Source organism: Littorina saxatilis, linkage group LG7 (assembly GCF_037325665.1).
Source record: "Littorina saxatilis isolate snail1 linkage group LG7, US_GU_Lsax_2.0, whole genome shotgun sequence".
NCBI lineage: Eukaryota > Metazoa > Mollusca > Gastropoda > Littorinimorpha > Littorinidae > Littorina > Littorina saxatilis.
In genome coordinates this window covers 26,178,073-26,188,967 of record NC_090251.1, presented here as the reverse complement: position 1 = coordinate 26,188,967, position 10,895 = coordinate 26,178,073, and the positions used below count along the sequence as shown (strand labels likewise).

At 39.2% G+C, this 10,895-nt stretch overlaps 2 protein-coding genes across 3 annotated transcripts in view; one reads left to right on the top strand and one right to left on the bottom strand.

Annotated features, from left to right (window-relative positions):
- The window catches only part of LOC138971029 (uncharacterized), a 417,720-nt gene that overhangs the window by 298,314 nt on the left and 108,511 nt on the right, over positions 1 to 10,895 (bottom strand). The gene's annotated exons all lie outside the window — the stretch shown is intronic.
- LOC138971967 (uncharacterized) lies at positions 781 to 8,012 on the top strand. The gene is made up of 3 exons (XM_070344811.1): positions 781 to 1,097; positions 5,662 to 5,783; positions 6,152 to 8,012. Exons 1-3 carry the CDS (start codon positions 781 to 783, stop codon positions 6,514 to 6,516), a joined length of 804 nt encoding a protein of 267 aa, XP_070200912.1. The 3' UTR covers positions 6,517 to 8,012.

The window sequence follows — 10,895 nt, the reverse complement described above, 5'->3', positions numbered from 1 at the left end:
ATATTTGTCCGAACATCGTCTCCAGTATGGTAATCAAGCTGATTTTTCTGTTTGATGTGTAAAGTTGTTATATATGAAACTACCGAAAACCACATTAGAAGAAGCTGTCGTTGGCTGACTCAAATTGTTCTTGAAGTGGCTGTCATTTTAATCAAAAACAAAACGTTACTTGAAGCTATCAGCCATACATTCTAATGTAGTTATACATACACTTATGGACTGGGTGGCCGAGTGGTAACGCACTTGCGCTCGGAATCGAGAGGTTGCGTGTTCGACCCTGGGTCAGGCCGCTATTTTCTCCCCCCTTTCCTAACCTAGGTGGTGGGTTCAAGTGCTAGTCTTTCGGATGAGACGAAAAACCGAGGTCCCTTCGTGTACACTACATTGGGGGTGCACGTTAAAGATCCCACGATTGACAAAAGGGTCTTTCCTGGCAAAATTGTATAGGCATAGATAAAAATGTCCACCAAATACCCGTGTGACTTGGAATAATAGGCCGTGAAAAGTAGGATATGCGCCGAAATGGCTGCGATCTGCTGGCCGATGTGAATGCGTGATGTATTGTGTAAAAAATTCCATCTCACACGGCATAAATAAATCCCTGCGCCTTGAATATGTGCGCGATATAAAATTGCATAAAAAAATAATAAATAAAAAAATAAAAAAATCCCTGCGCTTAGAACTGTACCCACGGAAAACGCGCGATATAAGCCTCATATTGATTGATTGACTTATGGCTCGTAAAATCATATTAAGCTGCCATTATTTAATCTACTAATTATGTCTGCAGCTTCCAGTGAACATTCTGAGGAGGTTTCCAGTCAAACCACTTGCGATTTGGTCACGTCAACCACTCCTGGTACAGAGAACACCACGACGTCTTCTCCACAGTATTCGGTGACAGGCGGGACCACTTCGGGTAAAAACATTCCAGAACTTCCCAAATATTGCTATGAATTTACAACGGAAAAATCAAGTGCAGACGGGGGAAGTGGAAAAAACGTTGCCGTCATCGTCGGGGCGTTGGTGGCTGCTGTGGCTGTCGTGGTTGTGTTCGTCATTATTTTCATTGTCTACAGAAGAAAATTCAAAGAAAGGTAACAGGAGAATTTTTTGTTATAGATTCGAATGCTCCTGTTTGGGTACATATCAGCTTAAAAAGGATCCCTTTACATAGATTACTGTCGTTTAATTGCCTTAATTGTTGAACTGTGCATCAGCAATAAGCGTTCACTAGTTATATCAATAACAGTAGTTTCCAGCAACAGTCAGCTGAAGACAGTCAAGATAGAAGGGTAATTGGAATAGCAACGATCTTTAAACATTAATTTACATGCATGATGTCTTTGAAGTAAAACGTGATAAGATAAGGACAGGACAAAACAGATTTTAAAAAAACAGGAGGCGAAGCCTTCAAGGCTCCCGTAAGAAATCGACAAACAGTAACACAAACTCAATCACACACACACACACACACACACACACACACACACACACAAACACACACACACACACACACACACACACACACACACACGCACACACACAAGACCGCACAAACACGCATGCACATACAGACACACTTTTAAACTGCATCAGCATAATTATCATGGCAAAGCTTATCTACAAATACAATCATTAGCCTACCCTAGAGCTTGCGTATCAAGATAATTTATTCTTGGAATTGTCATACGACTAAGAGTTAAAGATATGGGCGTTACGATGGTCAGGTTCACATGAGGTTATTTTCCCTGGTCCTCGCACTTCGAAGTCTATGATATCTTCCAGTGACACGTTATCCTGCTGGCAACCTGCTCCGCGTGCTTGGGCATGAACGGTCCCCAAGAAGACCATTATCTCTCATTTATTGGCTGTGTGAAAGCTATTAAGGTCAATAACAGAAAAAAACATGCATTTCCTCATTGCAGCCCTGGGAAGCTTTTTAATCCTGTCCCACTCAATTATCGGGATGTTCCTGTAGTAGCACAACCTCTTGTTTAGAGTACACTATGCACTAAGTATTTGTATCAGAGAGTTGCAATGTTAATTTGCAAGGACGACCTTTCCTGAAACAAATGAAGAGTTGGATTACAACGCTGCTGTGTTCTCTGCCCTGGATTGTAGCTTGCCCGTCGTAAATCACTGAGGGTACTGTGTTCATTTGGAAATCTACCATCAGCTTATTTGTCTTTTGTACTGCAGACACTAAGCGATAGGTACCTGCCATGTGGCCACTTTTTCCACGGTGCGTCCCGCTAGCGCTACGTGTCATTTGTGCTACGTATCGTTTGCGCTGTTTTCTGTAGTGCTATCGACACAAAAGGACAGCTATATTTTCTTTTTCTTGTTTTGCTTGTGATGACTACAACCTACACAAATATAAACAGTGTTTTGATACTGAATAGTCGGGTTATACAAGCCACTTTAAAAAGCATTCAAACACTGTCTTTCAAATTCAAGGAAGTTGTTGCAAGGTACCACATTTTACAGGACAGAACCATGGCAGAGCATGTTTTGAAACTGAGGCAAAATCGTAATAATTTTGACTTTGAGAACAGATTCATTCCGTTTCCTTATATCTGCGTGTTCAAGTAAATGGTGGACAGTTTTATACGGGCAGAGTGAACTTGAGACTCTACTGCAAGTCTTGAAATTCACATAAATCGAACCAAGAACAAAGACATCCAAACATTACAGGCACTTTAGATCAACTCATTTCACTAGAGGTGACTGCCTAGCACTGTGTTTGATATCCGTGTCTGCTGAAATAAAAAGAAATTTAAAAAAAACGGATTATCAGTAGGTGACACGTTGTAAGAGTGGGAGACACTAGATCTGTCTGTACTTACCGGGGACACGACTGCCAGATCGACACTGCGCTTTCGACAGCTCTTCCTCGCGCAGACACTGGAAAAACGCTGTGCAGATCAAACTGTAAGAAATCTCGTTTGGTATCTTCTTTATCTATTTTTCTGGAGCTAAGAAACCGAACAATGTGGAAATCGTCTTCCCCGAATCGGCGAATGCAGCTCAAGGTGAGAACTGAAAAGTGAATCTATACCACAATCCTTCACGCGACCTGACCTGATCTTGACCCCTGACCTGGTCTACATACCACACACGACACAAACCAGTCACCTGCTTTTACCCCCTCAAAACCCCCCATCACCCGTTTTCTTTGGATACACACTTTAACTACACCCATGCCGACAAAATATTGATCATTACTTCAATAGTTTGAAGATGGTGCTTAAAATATAACCAGGTAAAATGAGTATTTCGGTGTTTAGTCAAATGTTAAAGTTTCTACCACAGACATACATACATACATACGCACAGACAGACAAAAATTAATGACGATCGCACAGGCTACACTTTGAAGTTGACTCATTTTGTTGACATTGAGACGAGGGTGGTGATGTATGTGTGATATCCCCAGGCCATTGTTTTGTGGATAAACGCATTTAATGACGTCATATCCGCTTTTTTAAGTTGAGGAGGCACTGTCACACCCTCATTTTTGTTTATCAAATTGATTGAACATTTGGTCAAGCAGCCTTTGACGATCGAAGCCCGGACTATGGAATTGCATTTTAGCTTGGAAGCTTACGATCTAACAAATGAGTTTGGTCATTATAAACTGAAAATTCTAATTCAAAATAACATTTTAGTACTCGTTCCAAACGGTATTTCTTCTTATTCTTTATCATTTCCTGATTATAAAAACATATGTTATGTTTGTATTAAAAACAAACTCAGAAAGTGAAAACGAATAAAGAAAAGCCCGTTTTTCTGTTAAGTGCTTTACGCTACTGGGCTTTACTGGCTTGTCACTTCAAGGGATCATATACGTTTTTCAAGTGTCTTCCTGGAATGCAGTGCATCGATCAGTATAATTCTGGGAGTTTTACAGATTGACGAAATGCATATTAATTTCGCTTCACGCGATTTGTTTTATATATGTTAAAAACAAGTCACCCACAAATCAAACGCGAACAGTTACAAAACAATAATTTCACTGTTGTTGTTGCCAAAAAATAGTTTTCGCCTTTGCACTGTCTAAGCATCACGCCTGCTCATAATGAACTTGACAGACGACACCAATTGCTTCAATATTGTTTATGGAAATGATCACCGAGATTTCATATAATATTTGTTTGCACATCACCTAATTGACTTATCCTTATGTTGCAAACACATTTCTTGTTGTGTGTCTGTCTGTCTGTCTGTGCGTGTGTGTGTGTAGAGCGATTCAGAGTATACTACTGGACCGATCTTTATGAAATTTTACATGAAAGTTTCTGGGTATGATATCCCCAGACGTTTTTTTTTCATTTTTTCTATAAATGTCTTTGATGACGTCATATCCGGCTTTTTGTAAAGGTTGAGGCGGCACTGTCACACCCTCATTTTTCAATAAAATTGATTGAAATTTTGGCCAAGCAATCTTCGACAAAGGCCGGACTTTGGTATTGCATTTCAGCTTGGAGGCTTAAAAATTAATGAATGACTTTGGTCATTAAAAATATGAAAATTGTAATTACATTTTTTTTTTTCTAAAATGATCCAAAATTACGTTCATCTTATTCTTCATCATTTCTTGATTCCAAAATATATAAAATACGTTATATTCAGATTAAAAACAAGCTCTGAAAATTAAGAATATAAAGATTATGATTAAAATAGAATTTCCGAATTCGATTTAAAAATAATTTCATCTTATTCCTTGTCGGTTCCTGATTCCAAAAACATATGATATGTTTGGATTAAAAACACGCTCAGAAAGTTAAAACGAAGAGAGGTACAGAAAAGTGTGCTATGCTGCACAGCGCAACCACTACCGCGCTAAACAGGCTCGTTAATAATCACAGAAAGCAGTGCGTTCAGTTTCAATCTGTGAGTTCCACAGCTTGACTAAATGTAGTAATTTCGCCTTACACGACTTGTTTTTGTTTTTTTGACAGAAGAAAGTTCTGCAGATATGCCTACAGGCTCACTGGTGGCTATCGTCGTTTCTGTCATTGTTGTCGTCGTGGTCGTTATCATCGTAGTGTTATTTGTGAAGAAAAGACGTAGAAAGCAAACTGAGCAAAAGACATCAGTACATTCCTATTTTGAGCATTCAAAACTGGTTTCGTCCTCAAAACAACATACATTTTATATTGTGCGAGAATTACATCCCACTACACAGGAAGAAAAGTTCAACAGAGCTTGTCCATGCAGTAAGAATTTTTTTTCTTGTGGGATGTTGTTCCCTGTTAATGTCCAAATGACATGCTTTCTAAGTTTTGAGTGTGTATAGTAAGTGGTTCGAGGACAGATTACATGGTCACATGCACAGCACACTTGTGGTTACCCTGTATCAGACGTACACTTGACCTATCTTATAAACAGTTAACTTGAACCCCCCACAATGTTGACTCAATTTATGTTCTTATGATGTCACGCTGTAATAGTACTTGCTTGACAGTCACGCGTACATCAAAGGCAGAGTTGTTTCGTGACAGCCCTAGATATTTGCATTGTCCTTCGTGACAGGAGGTTACAAACACTGGCCATGGTAAAGCTAGATATTTTTGTCAAAACCAGAACATTTTTCTGCACTGTTCATTGTTTTCATTCTTGTTAATACATGAAATCTTGTTCATTGTTTTGTTAAAGGCGAGGCTCTGGCAGTGATGGAGCTCGACAGCTCGCTGTATATGAGAATCAGGGATTCCATGGTCAGCCAGTCGGTACTCTGGTGGACGACAGTTCTGTAGTTAATGCTCGGGAGATGTCGGGTATGTATTTTGCTGTTTCAATTACGGTAGTAATAACAGCTGATTTAATATCGAGAGGTTAAGAGATTCCTTTTTTCTGCGTGATAATATTGCTTTAAATCTTCAATGGATCCAGAGGAAAGGAATCACATCAGAAATCATTTTTTAAGTGGATTTGGGCAATCATGTTTGATAAACCTCTGGAAACCTGACTTTAATGTCTTTTCTGACCCAAACGTACCGTGTACCGATAAAACTGAATTCTTGCAGTTTTATAAAAAAAAAATTTGTTCAATGTGAAATCATTAGAAAGCGATTGAAAGTTCAGAGGAAATGGCACCTTACGAGATGAACTATGCTACTGATGACATTTATTCATCTTTTTACAGATCATGGAGACCCTTCAAGAGCTTCAGACGCTTCTAACGAATACCTCACGCCAATGAACGTGTATGATGGCTTGGGCAATCGAAACATCGAAGAAAACCCGTATAATGCCTTGGCCAATCAGAACAGCACTTACGAAGGATTGTCTTCCAACAGAAACGAAAACCAAATTTATGAATCGCTGGTTGCCAGCGGAGGCCAGAGCGAGGATTATGAAATACCGGACACAACAGGTTTAAACAAAGAGACAGAGGTTAACCGAGATTCTGATGAATACTACAACCAGGCAAGTTCAAAAATGACCGGGAACTCATCTTTATCGCAAGATGTCCCTTCCTCAGAGGTCTCGGAATATCAGAGCGGCTGAATCCAGGACAAAACGGAGACAGTTTAGTTTAAGGGAACGTTTGATTCTAGAGAAAGGGGAACATTCACTAGCACGTCGACATAACGTTCCTTGAAGAGACAGACACACAGACACAAATTAGATCACAAACAGAAAACTGACTTTGCTAAGTTTTACCTCACGGGTTCAACCCTCGATGACAAGAGCAGCTTACGAAGCTTTGTCATTGAATACAGAAACGAGTATAGTTATGAACCTTAGTTTTTACATTTAGTCAAGTTTTGACTAAATGTTTCAACGTAGAGGGGGGAATCGAGACGAGGGTGTGGTGTATGTGTGTGCGTGTGTGTGTGTGTGTGTGTGTGTGTGTGTGTGTGTCTGTCTGTCTGTGCGTGTGTGTGTGTGATTCAGTCTAAACTACTGGACTGATCTTTATGAAATTTTACATGAGAGTTCCTGGGAATGATATCCCCGGACGTTTTTTTCTTTTTTTCGATAAATGTCTTTGATGACGTCATATCCGGCTTTTTGTAAAAGTTGAGGCGGCACTGTCACACCCTCATTTTTCAATCAAATTGATTGAAATTTTGGCCAAGCAATCTTCGACGAAGGCCGAACTTCGGTATTGCATTTCAGCTTGGTGGCTTAAAAATTAATTGATGACTTTGGTCATTAAAAATCTGAAAATTGTAAAAAAAAACATTATATATATATATATAAAACGATCCAAATTTACGTTCATCTTATTCTTCATCATTTCTTCATTCCAAAAACATATAAATATGTTATATTTGGATTAAACACAAGCTCTGAAAAATTAAAAATATAAAAATTATGATCAAAATTAAATTTTCGAAATCAATTTAAAAACACTTTCATCTTATTCCTTGTCGGTTCCTGATTCCAAAAACATATAGATATGATATGTTTGGATTAAAATCACGCTCAGAAAGTTAAAACGAAGAGAGGTACAGAAAAGCGTGCTATCCTTCTCAGTGCAACTACTACCCCGCTCTTCTTGTCAATTTCACTGCCTTTGCCACAAACGGTGGACTGACGATGCTACGAGTATACGGTCTTGCTGAAAAATTGCATTGCGTTCAGTTTCATTCTGTGAGTTCGACAGCTTGACTAAATGTTGTATTTTCGCCTTACGCGACTTGTTAATATGTAGCCTACCGTTCTGCTAGCATCTATGATTCTTCCATATGTTGTTGTTGTGTTTTTAGTTTAGTTTTTAGTTTTTTAGTTTTTTATATGCGGCTGTTGTTTTTTTTGCCCCTGAAATCTTTCAACACAGAAAAAAGTATTTTAGTTTTTGATGTACCTTTTCTCGGGCCTCCTTTATAACTTAGTTACAAACGAAGAGGAAAGAGTGTGTGTCCATATTACGCTTAACCAAAATCGTCTAGCCTAAAACAAGGGTAAAACATCTCGAAGATTGTTTATAACAGTGTTCGATTTTGTTTGCATTAAGTTACAGTTAGTTACTCTGCCTGGAAAAAGTACACTGTCAAATTACTCATCCAAGTTGTGTGTGTGTATGTGTGTGTGTGTGTGTGTGTGTGTGTGTGTGTGTGTGTGTGTGTGTGTGTGTGAGTGTGTGTGTGTGTGTGTGTTTGTGTGTGTGTGTGTGTGTTTATTTTTGTGTGTGTGTTCATGTACATATGTGTGTGTGCGCGCGCGCGTGTGTATGTGTGTGTATGTGTGCATGATGTGCGTGCGGGTTTGCAAGTCGCATTTAGATTCCGCTACCAAGGTGGACATATTTCTGATATTACAATGAAAAAATGTGAACGTTTTTCTCAAGAACAAAGACAATCAAAACAAATAAGCAAACAACAAAGGTTGTCAACCTACGACGAGATCAACACCTATCAAACCAAACCAAAACACAACATAACAAATCATATACAAACAAAACAAAATCCTCAACAAAACAAGGCAGACAAACAGGCAAAACAGAAGACAAAACGGGAAAAAAGAAAAGAAACGTGTGAACTGCAATTACAAAACGAAAAATGATTAGTGCAAATTTCCCGACTGCAACTCAACGACTATCGTAACCTAAAGCTGAGTCTAAAATCCTAATGTGATTCTGTTTTTATGCACAACTTTTCTCATGTCAAGTTGCACGACCGTGACGGAGGAATTAGGATTGCTTTGTTTGACAAGCCTTGCCAATCTTTCTTCTGGATTTAACGTCTTCCTGTTTGTTGAATTGAATGTCAAACCTCTTTTCCCTCTCCTTTCAATGCGTTTTCAAAAAGACCCATTAAAGTTCCCATATACCCGTGAACCGCCTTTACCAGCTCTCCCCCACCACCCTTCAACTTTACAACAGGTAGAAACAGGCACACGACACCGGGACGTATTCATGGTGAGAGACATGAGCAGGGAGTATAAAGAAGACGTAGGTATAGCTCTGAACGAAGCAACACAAGCATAACTTAGAGCTAAAAAAATTTAAAAAAATAAAATAAAAATCGCGTACTCAAGATCAAAAAGTTAGTGATTACAATCAAACCAAATGTACAATGTACAGTTTAAAACCAAACTTGCTGTTGTCGGATTTACATACACAAGTTACAGTTGCCAAGTTTCTCTTACTATTGTAAGCTTCGGGCTATGGCACGGGGTAGAAAGAGAGAGAGAGAGAGAGAGAGAGAGAGAGAGAGAGAGAGAGAGAGAGAGAGAGAGAGAGAGAGAGATAGAGAGAGAAAGAGAGAGTGTGTGTGTGTGTGTGTGTGTGTGTTTGTGAGTGTGTGTGTGTACATGCATGCGTGTGTGTATGTGTGTGTGCGTTTGCGTGCGTGTGTGTGTGTGTGTGTGTGTGTGTGTGTGTGTGTGTGTGTGTGTGAGGAGAGAGAGAGAGAGAGAGAGAGACACACACACAGAGAGAGTGGAGAGGAATAAAGAGAGACAGAGAGTCAGAGACACACCCAGACATACAGTGACACAGAGAAAGAGAGAGATAAAGAGAGGGGGGAGATTATACAGCTCTGGACTGAATGCTTGTTTGGGTTACCCTCACACGTGCCAAGGTCAACGTCATTTGACGTTAAAAATAGTTGTCGACAGACAAATTGTACAACTCGTCTGTTGAAAACTATCATACAATATACCACGAAACGTACTCTGTCGCCTTCCTTTTTTCACTAAACAACATTGTAAAGCGCTTCGAGCTGTGGAGAAGAGCTAAATATATGTTCTATTATGTTCAAGCTTTTATTATTATTAGAAATACTTCAGGTTTGTTTAAACGTCACAACTCACAGAAAGAAATTCAATGGGTGCATGTTTGTGTAGATATTTAAAATGAGTAACTGTCAGTGTTGAGTATAAAGAAACTGTAAGAGGGGCTTTTCATTTTTTCAACGACTGGCAATACAAAGCTGGGGCTTTTACGGTGGACTCTAATGCAAAGTTCTATTGACGAGTGACATAGAGGTACACATGTGTATTCAAGTCTGTGTTTGTTCGAGGTGTGCGTAATCTCAAGAACACAAAAGTAGATCGAAGCAAAACAAGACAATTTCAAGCCAAGTTTATATGGCCAATGCGTAGTGCAATAAATCATTAAAACAAATCGGTAACAGCACGTCCTTACATTACTGTAAGTACACATAAGGCGCCAGTTTAGAAAGTTTTCTGACGCCGGAATTGGACCTTAAAAAGTTCAAGGAACATTCGCTGTACTGTAATTTAGAAACACCTGCGGTCATCTTCGCCCAGCTCTCCTGTCAGGAGTCCGGACTTCTGTTCGTCATCATATTTTGTTTAGTTTTCATAAATACCCAGTCGTCAAAGTAGATTAAAACCGTTCGATCGAGGAAGTCAAAACCTATATTCTATTAAATGCATGCACATTCCGTGTCATACAGGGCTAAAAACGCTTTGCATAACAGAAACAAACGCACTGCCCGCACGGTCCGACAAAACTACCAAAAACAGAATATAGATTTGAAAAAGAGAATGCTCAAACACTCATTCTAAGACGTTTCTTGTGTGTGTGTTGTCATCGATTCAACACCCAAAACAAACTCGGTAGCTATCGGCTCAATTTTAAATCTGTATATCTAGAAATAGGGTCGAAAGGTAAGACGAAAATTATGACTGGCCGAAAACGTCGTAACAATGAGAATTACCGTCTGGGATTGCAACTTAAAACACAGCCGTTTTCAATTTGAGTAACCTAACACTCAAACGTTTATTTTAAGGTTTTCCTGGTGTGAACGTGGTCACATAATTACAACGCCCAACCTGAACTTCACAGCTCTTGGGGCGAAAAGAGACACCTGATTTGTTAGACAATATCACTTTAAGAACCCTTCTGACAAGGTGTTGTTGGTATTACACCGTCTCTTTTGAAATGTATTGATTCTATAAAATAAAATAAA